This window comes from Chelonia mydas, chromosome 18, assembly GCF_015237465.2.
Source record: "Chelonia mydas isolate rCheMyd1 chromosome 18, rCheMyd1.pri.v2, whole genome shotgun sequence".
NCBI lineage: Eukaryota > Metazoa > Chordata > Testudines > Cheloniidae > Chelonia > Chelonia mydas.
In genome coordinates, this window is record NC_051258.2 from 6,116,033 (window position 1) to 6,128,128 (window position 12,096).

At 65.2% G+C, this 12,096-nt stretch overlaps 1 protein-coding gene across 2 annotated transcripts in view; it reads right to left on the bottom strand.

The window, feature by feature from the left end:
- LOC102941816 (anoctamin-7) overlaps positions 1-10,882 on the bottom strand; it is a 38,276-nt gene extending 27,394 nt beyond the window's left edge. Inside the window, exons 1-6 of one of the 2 annotated variants that reach the window (XM_043531861.1) lie at positions 10,286-10,882; positions 7,458-7,557; positions 6,305-6,453; positions 3,654-3,761; positions 3,248-3,384; positions 374-431 (exon numbers count right to left, since the gene is read on the bottom strand). In XM_043531861.1, the coding sequence (XP_043387796.1) occupies positions 374-431; positions 3,248-3,384; positions 3,654-3,761; positions 6,305-6,453; positions 7,458-7,557; positions 10,286-10,417 (684 nt within the window). In that variant the 5' untranslated portion in view covers positions 10,418-10,882. The remainder of the gene's footprint in view (positions 1-373; positions 432-3,247; positions 3,385-3,653; positions 3,762-6,304; positions 6,454-7,457; positions 7,558-10,285) is intronic. The other variant, XM_043531862.1, reaches the window with a different exon arrangement.
- Between the last annotated feature and the right edge of the window lie 1,214 nt (positions 10,883-12,096).

Genomic DNA, 12,096 nt, shown 5'->3' on the forward strand with positions numbered 1-12,096 from the left:
TGGATTCGAACACACGTCGCTGGTTCTAGCATTTCCCACCAGCTGTGGGGCCCGCAGAAGCTGAAGCACAGAGCTGGGCCTGAAGCCATGAAGGGGGAATCTGGGTGGGGGTTTCCACACAGAGCCGGTGGGCTGGATCTGAGGGGGGGTTAAATCAGCCCATTAGAGAGCGAGGGGATTTCGATCTGGCCTCCCGCCACATGACAGGTCCGCGGAGCTGTCTCTAGTGCGACGGGCAAGAGGGTTAATTCTGGACCCAGCCTTCAGCAGAGCCGCCCCTGGCAGAGCAGCCGCAGAGCTCAGGCTGCCTGGCATGGCTGGCGCAGAGGGGGGCAGGCCCCTGAGGTCCCCAGGCTCCCCCCACCCCACTTACGATGCGATGTCGCTGGGTGTTGCTGAAGTAGGAGTCCCGGGAGTCGCTGCCCAGGAACCTGGGGGGGATAAACAACAAACAGCCCCGCTGCAGTGGGGCCAGGGGAAGAGAGAGCCAGGACGGTGCTGCCTGGCGGGCTTGGTCCCTGGGCCTGGGGCCCCCTAGGGTTGCCAGGTGTCTGGTTTTCGACGGGAATGTCCAGTTGAAAAGGGCACCTGGCAGCGTCCGGTCAGCACAGCTGACCGGGCGCTAAAAGTCCAGTTACCTGCAGTAACTGGCCTCTGCCAAGGGGGTGGGAAGAGCAGCAGCTGCTGCTGGAGCCTGGGGGCGCAGCTCTGCCTAGCAGCTGCTGCTCTTCCCACCCCCCAGCCCCATGGCGAGAACTGGGTGGCTCCTGGACCAGGCTCCAAAGTAGGTGCCAGCGCCGTCCAGGGTCGGGGGGGGGGTGTTACCTGTCTGCCCCCCATGCCCCCCACTGTGCCCCGATTTCCCCAGCCCCTCACTCCAGGGACCCCCCTCCCTGCTCCGCTGTGCCGCGATTTCCCCACCCCAGCCCCTTCCCCAGGGCTGACCCCTGCCGTGCCACACTGTGCCCCGAATGGACAGACTCGGCCTCAGCTCCTCCCAGCCTGGCTCTGCTGGCACCAGCTGAGTCCCAGGGGAGGGGGGAGTGAGCAACGGGGGCAGGGGCGGAGAGCAAGCAACAGAGGGGGTAAGGGGAGCACGCTACAGGTGGGGCCGGGGGGCCTCAAAGGAAGAGGTGGGGCAGAGGGCGGGGCCTCGGGGAAGGGGCAGAGCAGGGGTGTTCGGTTTTCAGGGATTAGAAAGTTAGCAACCCTACCGCTGCCTCCAGCCAAGCCTCAGGGGGACCCTGCGAGGTGCTGGCTTTGCTCCAGCGCCCTCGAGAGGGTCACGCGGGCAACACATGGTCTCCTCCGCCCAGGGATTTATTCCGGGCCCGTCACCGGGGCATCTGAGCGCCTTCCAGAGTGCGGGACGTGCCATGAGTAGCAGGAAGTAGCAGGAAGGGTGGCCCAGTGGTCAGGGAAGCAGCCTGGACTTGGGAGGCCTGGGTTTGAATCCCTGCTCTGCCACAGACTCCCTGTGTGACCCTGGGCATGTCACTCAGTGTCTCTGGGCTCTCGGCCCAGCAGGGCCCAACCCCGGCCAGGCTCCCGGGAAGGGGGGGAGGATAAACCCAGTCAAGACAGGGAACTGCTCAGATACTGCGGTGATGGGCCCGGGGCCAAGAACCTGTGAGTCACCCAGCCCGCAAAGGGATGGGAGGGTCCATTCCTGACCCTCCCAGGTATCCTGACACGCAGCAAGGGAAAGGGCCCGATCCAGCCCCGCTGCCTTGGTGGGAGCAGGCTGGGCATGAGCCTGCAAGACGCAGCACCGACCCAGCACATGCTGCGTGGTGGAAGGTGGCTGCTCTCAAGCACCCAGGCAGCCGCTGCCTCTGAAAGCCCTTCCAGTCACCTGCCTTCACTGTCTGCTGGCCTCTCTGGGAACATCCCACCGGCAGGGTGTGACGAAGTGGGACTGTTCTTAATGTTTCCTCTGAATAGTGTGGGGGTGCCTCAGTTTCCCCTAGGCAGTTCTTAAGTATCTAGGGGGTGGGGTAAGGGTGTATGATCATTGCAGAGCCCTAGAGGGCAGGTGTGTGCAGGGGTCTGGACACAGAGAATGGCCGACACCCTGTTTCCTGGCAACTGATGGCCTGGGCCCTTCCCCCCTGCAAGGTGAGAGCTAAAGGGTTGGAGAACAAAGGAATCAGGTGACCTCCTGGCCCAGGGAAGGGACAAAGCCCAGAGGAGGAGGGGCTGGAGGGAGTTTCAGTTTGGGGCTGGCTGGGACACGGAGTGCTTACGGGGTTGTCTGGCTCACTGCCCCCCAAAATGGACCCAGCTGAGGGGTCCCGTTCTCTGCACCTGCAAGCTCTGTTTTATACCATGTTTCTGTCGTCTAATAAACCTCTGTTTTACTGACTGGCTGAGAGTCACGTCTGACTGCGACATTGGGGTGCAGGACCCTCTGGCTTCCCCAGGAGCCCCATCTGAGTGGACTCGCTGTGGGAAGCGCACGGAGGGGCAGAGGATGCTGAATGCTCCGAGGTCAGACCCAGGAAGGTGGAAGCCGTGTGAGCTGTGTGTCCTGCAGACAAGCTGCTCACAGGAAGGCGACTGCCCCAGAGTCCTGCCTGGCTTCATGGGGAGCAGTTCCAGAGCATCGCCTGGGGACTCCGTGACACAGGGCCAGGCCCTCAGCAGGGGGCTTCCCTGCACAAACAGCCCAGGAGGTGAGGGCTGGGAGTTACTTTCCTGGCAATGCTTCCACTCGCCCCCCTGCCTTGAAATTCAGACTAGGATCTGCCCCCGGTTGCTTGACTCCAAACCCATCTGTGTCAAGGGCTGGAAAATCTCTTCCACTGAGATGGGCACCAGGGGCTCTGATCAATTGCTCTCACAGCGCCCGGCAAACCAGGTCCCATGACGGCCAGTGGCCAGTCAGGGCTCGGAGAAGGCCCGTGGGCTAGGGGTCATGGCTCAGGAGCATCAGCAGAGCTATGGGGGCAGCACAGGTGGGCATCAGGTGTGTTTGGCTGGCTCGGTACATAACTATACAAAGCCAAAGGGTTGGGATGTCAGGGGGGCTGCGGGTCGGGATTGAGGGGCACCGGCAGAGCTGGGCCAGGGAAGCTATCGATTTTATGAACGTCACGTTCAGCCCCAAGCAGCTGCCTGGCGAGTTACCCACACGGCATCGCTGGAGAGGAACTCGCGGGCACCAGGGGAGGGTTTCCCTCAGCCCCAGCCCATTGGGAGCGGCTGCCCCCTCCCCTCCCCGGCCCGCTCGCCAGCCCAGACTCACTTGTCCAGCTTGGACCGTCGGAAGGCGCAGGTGTAATAGTCCACGGGCTTGTTGGGGACGCGCTGGTGCAGCAGGTTGGGGATGCACAGACTCCCCAGGACCCCGGCGGAGCTGTTCCGGTCCGGGTTGGGCTGGGCCTGCGGTCGGGATTGAGCGTCAGGGCTGGGGGCGGCCAGGGGAACCTCCCCGACAGACAGTCGCCTCCGGGCGGAGACGGGGCCCGTCCCCCCACTACTTCCTACCCCCTGGGGGCCGAGCGGAGCTGGGGACGTGGGGGCTGGGATAGTAGGGGGCTGCGGGTCGGGATTGAGGGGCGCCGGCAGAGTTGGGTGGGAGGCACCCTCCCGCAGCAAAGGGCAATGGGGGGGCCGGTGGGAGAGACCCCGCCCCGCCGGGGCGCACGGACCTGCAGGGGGGCTCGCATGCACAGCTCCTCGGCATAGTACACCAGCACGTCCCACGGGGCGCTCAGCTTCAGGTAGTGGATGGTCTTCCGCTCGCTCCGCGTCTCCTCCTGGGGGGGAAGCAGGAGGGGGCTGAACATGGAGCCCCCAGGGGGGCAGAGCTGCCATGTGCCAGCGTCCAGGGGCAGCTCCAGGCCAGGGCCTATAGGGCAGGGATGGGACACACAGCCCTGGGATCAGGCAGGAGACAGCCGCCTTCTCCCCCACTGCCTTCACCTGGGGCCAGCAAGGCCTCGAGATCCCCCCAATGCACAGTCACCCCAATCAGCAGCAGCCAGGCCTGGCTGGAGCAGGGAGGGACGTGGGACGGGGGCAAGGCCTTGGGAAGGAGGGACATGGTGAGGGCCTGGGGGGCATGGGATGCAGCAGGGGCTGGACCCGGGGGGGAGGCTGGGGCTCGGGGGGGGGACGACACTGCAGGGGGGTCAGGCCTGGAGCAGAGAGGGACACGCCAGGGGCCTTGGTTGCTAGGCATCCAGTTTTTGACCGAAACGCCCTGTCAAAAAGGGACTCTGGGGGCTCCGGTTGGCGGGGCAGCGGGGGCCGGGAGCTAAGGCAGGCTCCCTGCCTGCCCAGAATTCACACGGCCGCCAGGTCCCTGTGGCTCCTAGGCGCGAGGGTGGCTCCGGGCGCTGCCCCCACTGCAGTGCCGGCTCCGCAGCTCCCATTGGCCAGGAACTGCGACCAATGGAAGCTGCGGGGGCAGCACCTGCGGGCACAAGGGCAGCACACGACACCTCCCTGGCCGCCCATGCGGCTTGGAGCCACAGGGACCTGGCGGCCGCTTCCTGGGAGCTGCGGTGAGCCCCACCAGGACCCCACACCCCGAACCCCCTCTCACAGCCCGGAGTCCCCTCCCGCACTCAAACTCCCTCCCGGAGCCCGCACCCCATCCACACCCTGCCCTAGCCCCCTACTGCGCCCCAAACCCCTCATCCCGGCCCCACCCCAGAGCCCGCACCCCCAGCTGGAGCCCTCACCCCCCTCCCACACTCCAACCCTCTGCCCCAGCCCAGCGAAAGTGAATGAGGGTGGGAGAGAGCGAGCAATGGAGGGAGGGGGGATGGAGCGAGTGGGAGCGGGGCCTCGGAGAAGGGGCGGGGCATGGGGGGGCCTCGGAGAAGGGGCTGGGATGTTCGGTTTTGTGCAATTAGAAAGTTGGCAACCCTACGGGGGCTTGGGGCCCAGGGGGAGAGGGACCTGGGGGAGAGGGACCCGGGGGGGGGGGGGGGGGGACACAGCAGGGGTTCAGGGCCCAGGAGAGAGGAAGGATGCAGCGGTGACCGAGGGGGGAGGCACATGGCAGGGGCCAGGGGGCCAGGTGGTGGAGGGACATGGTGGGGACTGGAGGGGGGAGGCACGTGGCAGGGACCCTAGGCCCAGGGGGGAGGAGAGACATGGCAGGGGCCCGGGAGCAGGGATGCGGCGGGTACCTGGGTGGGAGGGTCACAGCAGGGGCCCAGAGGGGAGGAAGGAGGAACACGATGGGGACCCGGGGGGGGGGCAGGCACATGGCAGGGGCCCGGGGCCCAGGGGTAGGAGGGACGCGACAGGCCCTGGGGGGAGGCACATGGCAGGGGCCCGGGGCCCAGGGGGAGGGACGTGACAGGGACCTGGGGGAGGCACATGGCAGAGGCCTGGGGCCCAGGGGGAGGAGGGACGCGACAGGCCCTGGGGGGAGGCACATGGCAGGGGCCCGGGGCCCAGGGGGAGGAGGGACGCAACAGGCCCTGGGGGGAGGCACATGGCAGGGGCCTGGGGCCCAGGGGGAGGAGGGACGCGATAGGGCCTGGGGGGAGGCACATGGCAGGGGCCCAGGGGGAGGAGGGACGTGACAGGGACCTGGGGGAGGCACATGGCAGGGGCCCAGGGGGAGGAGGGACACGACAGGCCCTGGGGGGAGGCACATGGCAGGGGCCTGGGGCCCAGGGGGAGGAGGGACGCGATAGGGCCTGGGGGGAGGCACATGGCAGGGGCCCGGGGCCCAGGGGGAGGAGGGACGTGACAGGGACCTGGGGGAGGCACATGGCAGGGGCCCGGGGCCCAGGGGGAGGAGGGACGTGACAGGCCCTGGGGGGAGGCACATGGCAGGGGCCCGGGGCCCAGGGGGAGGAGGGACGTGACAGGGACCTGGGGGAGGCACATGGCAGGGGCCCGGGGCCCAGGGGGAGGAGGGACGTGACAGGGACCTGGGGGGAGGCACATGGCAGGGGCCCGGGGCCCAGGGGGAGGAGGGACGCGACAGGCCCTGGGGGGAGGCACATGGCAGGGGCCCGGGGCCCAGGGGGAGGAGGGACGTGACAGGGACCTGGGGGAGGCACATGGCAGGGGCCCGGGGCCCAGGGGGGAGGAGGGACGCAATAGGGCCTGGGGGGAGGCACATGGCAGGGGCCCGGGGCCCAGGGGGAGGAGGGACGCGACAGGCCCTGGGGGAGGCACATGGCAGGGGCCCGGGGCCCAGGGGGAGGAGGGACGTGACAAGGACCTGGGGGAGGCACATGGCAGGGGCCTGGGGCCCAGGGGGAGGAGGGACGTGACAGGGACCTGGGGGAGGCACATGGCAGGGGCCCACGGGATAAGTCTCTCCTCTCACCTTCTCCATCAGCAGCCCGGCATTTCTCAGGTTGTTGAGGAACTTCCTCTTCCAGTGCTCGCGGTGCCCGTCTGGCCGGTCGTCTCTGGCCAGCTTCCCCCTCCTCTTCTTCGGGGGGCGCACCTTCTCCTCCCAGACCAGCACGAAGTCTGTGGGGGCAAAGGGGAGGGGGCTGCGGTCCGGCCCTGCAGCGGGCCAGGCGGTGGGAGCCTCCCGCAGGGCTGGACTCACCGTGATAATAAAGTACCAAGACCACGCACAGGATGGGCGGGGGGGTGTGGGGGAGGGCAGCAGCCCTAGGGCCCCTAGGGTGGGGTGGGGGCCCACACATGCCACCACTGCCCCCTGCTGGAGGGAACATCAGTCGCCCTCTGGCACATGCTGCCCTCGTTCTCCACCAGCTGGGGCTCCTCACCGCTAGCCTTAGCGGAGATTCCCCTGGCACTGCAGCGGGCGTCGCCTCGGGGTCTGCGGCAGGACTGTCTAGCTGGCGAACGGGAAGCCCCTGCAGCCGCAGCCCACAGGTGTGAGCAGGGCACTGGGGAGGGAGGGAGCATCTTTAACGTAGCCAAGCAAAGGGCTTTGGATCGTTTCATTACTGCTCAGGACAATGTACGTTAGCCGGTGGAACCCTCTGCCACATGATGTTGCCAAGGGAAAGAGATGTGGGGAGCACACGTTCGCAGAACAAGCAGGGTCATGGGGCTGGGACGCAGGAGATGGAGGGTCACTTCTTGGCTCCGCTGCTGACCCCCTGGGTGTCCTTAAAAAAGTCACTTGCTCTTTGTGCCTCTGCCTGGGGCAACGAGCATCTCTGTGCCCAGCCCCCAGAACAGCCCGGGAGGCCCATTGGCAGTTGGCACAAGGCAAAAGATCTCCGGGGCTGCTCTATGGCAGATTGCAGAGGGCAGTGACATAGGATGGCGTAGAGACACCCGGGTCCCCCTCCTGGGCTGCGCTGGGCCCAGCGCACACAGCCAGAGAGGGCCCTGCGCGGGTGCATGTCCCTCTCTGGGCTCCTCTGGCTGGAGCCCGCTGGGCTCTTCGGAGAGCCTGGGCTGGCAGCCACCCGCTCCCAGCTGGTTCCCCTGTGGCGTGAGCACTGCTCCCAGACAGGGTGCCCGGGGAGCTGCCAGGGCAGAGGGGCGCTCACCAGTCTGGGTTTGCCCATCTCGGAAGTAGTTGCCCCTGACGTTGGGGCTGTAGCCTTCGTCAACGTGCACGTAGATAGGATCGTCCTCGTTCTCTTCCTCCTGTGGCCAGGAAACAAGAGGGGCAGGGGAGGCATGTTGGGGACAGAGGAGGTGCGTTGGGGGCAGGGGAGGCATGTTGGGGGCAGGGGAGGTGTGATGGGATCAGAGAAGAACCGTGCAGCTCCCGCGCCCTGGGCCAGCCTCGTCCCCACGCCCAAGGTCGGATTTGTTGTTTCCGGGGGGGGAGCAGGGGAATGTTTCCGTGCTCAAGAAACCTAGAGGAGGAACCTAGAGCCAGATGGGCTTCTTCACCCCACAGCCCTGCCGATGCCTCTCAGTCCAGACCTGCAGCCCCCCTGATATCCCAGCCCTTGGCTCACCCCCCACCAGCTCTGCCAGTGCCCCTCACTCCTGACCCGCAGCCCCCTGCCAGACCAGCGCTGGGCTCACCCCCCCACACACACACAACCCTGCTGGTGTCCCTCAGTCCTGACCTGCAGCCCCCCACTATCCCAGCCCTCGGCTCACCTCCCACCAGCTCTGCCGGTGCCCCTCACGCCTGACCCGCAGCCCCTTGCCAGACCAGCCCTGGGCTCACCCCCCCCCACACACACAACCCTGCTGGTGTCCCTCAGTCCTGACCTGCAGCCCACCACTATCCCAGCCCCAGGCTCCCCCCGCCTCACGGTTCTGCAGATGCGCTACAGAACGCCAGCTATCCCGAAGGCCAAACCTTCACCTCGCTTACTGCCCTGGTCTGTGCGGAGGCCCTCACCCCCCGGACACCGTCTCTGTTAGCTCAAGGAGAAGTCAGCACATGGAAGAGCGAGAAACCAGGCTCTACTGGGGATTCTCACACCGGGTCGGGCTCAAATCGGGCAGCCCCTGAACTGCAATGACCCCCCCACCCACCCAGTCTGCGTTCGGCATCCTCTGCTCTCTCCTCCTCTAACTCCCACTCCTCACCATTAAGCCAGGGCAGGGGCTGAAATGCCCCCCAGTAAGTGACCGAGGGAGCTTTGCAGAGGCCTAGCCGAGAGCAGTGGCGGTTCTCCGCCGGCTAACCATTGTGGGCCGCAGCCACACGAGACGTATACTCCCCGTGTGGCCCTGAGGATGGGACACGGGCTGCAGCATGCTGACTGGGCTGCAAGCGGCCCGCGGGCTGAGAGCCGCTGGCCTAGGGAGAGGGCCCCGAGCTGGGACTATAAACCCACCTGAACCAGGGCAGGGGCAGGGCTGGGACTCTGGAATGACTGAGGGGAAGGGGAGGGTTGGATTTACGGGCGGGCGTTGTTGGGTAGCTATGGCTCCCCTCCCCCAGACTCCTGCAGGGATTCTATCACAAAGGCGGTTCCCAGAGATCGGGGACATGGGAAGAGCTGCAGTTTGTGAAATTGACAAACTCCCCCCACCCCACCCCCCAGGACTCAGCACCACCAAGGGCACCGCCCCTGGAAAGAGGGGCTTGCTGGGGGGGAGGGAACACGAGGGTTGGAATAGAAACCGCTGGGAAAGCAGCCTTTCCAGCTGTGGCAAAGCAGGGAGGATGGGGCCGATGCCAGGGTGGCAGATGCCCCTGGGGAAGCCCGTCTGGTCGCCTCGGGGCTGCCACCCACAGCTGGCTCAGCTGCTGCACTGCAGTGTGGGGGAGGCAGGCGGCGTGGGAGTACCGGCCGGTCTAGGGTGGATCACGGACGGGGGCGTTTTGCTGCCCTCCAGATGGGTGCTGCGTGGTGCGAACTGTTTCTGTTGGAGCTCCCTGTCTTTAGCTGGAGCAGAGGCTCCTTGGGGCCAGGGGTGCCCTGAGCCAGGGAGGACAGAGGGATCCCTGCTCCAGCCCCGCACATGCCTGTCTGTCTGTCCATCCGCTGAGAAAAGAGTAGAATCTGCAAACTGAACATGCACTGGGGGGCTCGCCGCTCCCAGCTCAGACCCCGGGCCCACAGAGGCCTTTGGGGACGAGGGCAGAACTGGCAACGCCCCCCACAGCCTTCACCGGGGGCACTCGTGGGAATCGGAGCTGCTGGCTCCCCAGCAGCGATCTAGGGGGTCTCTTGTCTATTGCCAGCATGCACGGCGCAGGGTGAACCACCAGCCCTAGTGACTGCAAGGCAGCAATTCTGCAAGGGCCACAAGCGAAACGAGTTTGTCGGTCTCAGCTTAGTCTTTCGCCGGCGTTGGTCTCCGGCCCCAAAACGATACACGGTTTGGCCAGTGGCGCCGGGCCCTGGGAGAGCTGGGGGTGGGTGGGGCGGGGCTGCAGACTGGGACTGCGGGGTGACGGCAGAGCGGTGGGCTGGGGGCACGGAGCCGGAGTAGCTGGGGATTTTCACAAAACCAATCCACCCGGTTTTCCACACACCTGTCCGTGTTCCGCCGGGGGGCGTGGGGGCTGGGCTGCGTGTGCGTTGGACACTCTGGAAACCGCCAGGTGTTTTTCTCACCGGTGCAGGCAAGATTTATGAAAACAAGGACGAAACCAACTGCACCCCCCCCGCCCCCCCCCCCACACACTATCACAACAGCCCCCTAGCCAGGTAGCACCAGCAAACACCCACAATCTCCACCGCCAGCCGCGCCGCCAGGACAAGGCTGGGGTTGCTGAGCTCCAGGAACGCCTGGGCCCGATTCTGTTCTCCCTCCCTTGCAGTCCGCGGCGTTGCACTGGGCCTCAGGAAGAGCAGACCCCGGACCCCTCTCTATGCAGCAGCCCTGCCGGCTCGGAGCAGCCGGCCACCTGAAGGGCCCTGTCAGCCGCTCTCCCCGCGTGCCCCCTCGTACTCACGAAGCCGCCGTAGGGCACCCCGTTGTAGACGGTGCCAGAGGAGCCGCTGGACAGGCGGGAGCGGCTCTTGTCCAGGGCGATGAGCAGGCTGGCGTCCTGAGCGCCTGCCTCCGACGCCTTCTTCCGGATCATGGCGCTGGGTCTGCGATGCCAACCTCAGGACCTTGCTGCCATGACCCCCCGGGGGACCAGAGCGAGAGTACCCAGGAGCAATTGCTACCCCGAAAGGGGAGCCGTTGGGGGCCTGGGCTCCAGCCCCAGGGCTGCACTGAGCACCATGTGGGGGCGTGCGGTCTGTACTCCAGGAGCCCCCGTTCAAAGCATCCCTGCGCCTGGAAGTGGGTGAGAGGTGATGGCAGAGGGAGAAGGAAGCATCGTAATTCCTAGTGAACCAGCAGCTGCGATGGGACCCCCCTTCCTGCCCTCTGTGCACGCCCCTGCGACGGAGCTGCCAGGGGAACGGGGTCCAGCAGCAGCAGCAGCTGCCTGGCGGTGGCTGGTAATTATGGAGCTCCAATCAGTGCAGGATGTAGGCACTGCTGCTGGAGGAGGAGACTGGAGTCCTGGGGGGTGTGTGCGGGAGGGGGGTAGATGGATGCAGCTTTTCCATGCCAGGCAGAGAGCCGCAGATGCAGACCTGCTCTGGTGTGGGGCTGAGGTGTCTCTGGGCCCCACATGGCACAAGGGGTCAACAGCAGTGAATTGCACAGCAGGGCGGGACGGGCTGATGCAAGATAGAGTCACACAGCCAAAGGATTAAGGGCTTGTCCCCCTTCCACGTGTAGGAGGCAGCATCACCTAGTGGTTACAGCCACACTCAGCTAACTGGTGCCAAAACAGCACCAGCTTGGAACAGCGCCCCCCCCCCCCGCCCACACAGGATCCCAAAGCGCTGCACACACTCGATGAATTAAGCTGCACAACCCCTCTCCTGCTTCACAGATGGGGAAACTGAGGCACAGAGCGGGCACCCACATTCATGGCAGGAATTGAACTCTGACCTTCTGATTCCCAGGCCAGCGCTCTAACTGCATATCTACCTGTCTCTCGCTCTGGCTAGGGGCTGGTTACTAGCCTAAAGAGCCGCTAAGCTACAAGCCCAGTGGAAGCCAACAATAAGATCCCCCCTCCCCCGCAGAAAGGGAATGAATTTTAAAAGCCCAGTTCACTTTGCTGCGTTTCTGCCGTTTCTTTACGGTTTTGGCCATTTTGTGCAAGGAAAAGAGACGTGTCGGTTTTGGCCGTAGCCACGTCAATTGCGCTTCCAGGCTCTCCTGCCGCAGGCCAGAGCTGCAGTCTGTGAGCTGGTGTTTTAGAAAACAGCCTTGACTGGAATCCCGACCCACGTGTGTCGGGTCTCAGCATCCGTAATCCTCTGGCCCTTGCAAAGCTTGGGCCCAGCCCGGTCTGATGGCAGCTTCCTCTGGGCTGCATGAAATGGGGCTCTCTGCAGAGGATGCTATTAGAGGAATGACGTCAGTTACAGTTCTTGCGAGCATCTCTCTCAGTCTCTCGGCCTCTCAAGTTTGCGCAAAGTCCTGGTCCCCAGTGGAAACAGACATTAAATATTAAAGACGCCTCCATGAAAAACGGAGAGAGAGAAGCCACTGAAAACAAGAGCCGAAGCAGCTGCTTCTAGACCCAGGGAGGGAGGAGCAGAGGAATTTTAGCCTCCCAACGGTGGATGAATTAATCTATTCCCCTTCCGCCCTCCCTCTGCTCTCTCGCTCCCTTGTGCCAACGCACCCCTGCACCTTGAGGAGAAGACACTTGTTGCCTGTCGTTTCACATGAACCAGGGTTCACTGCTGG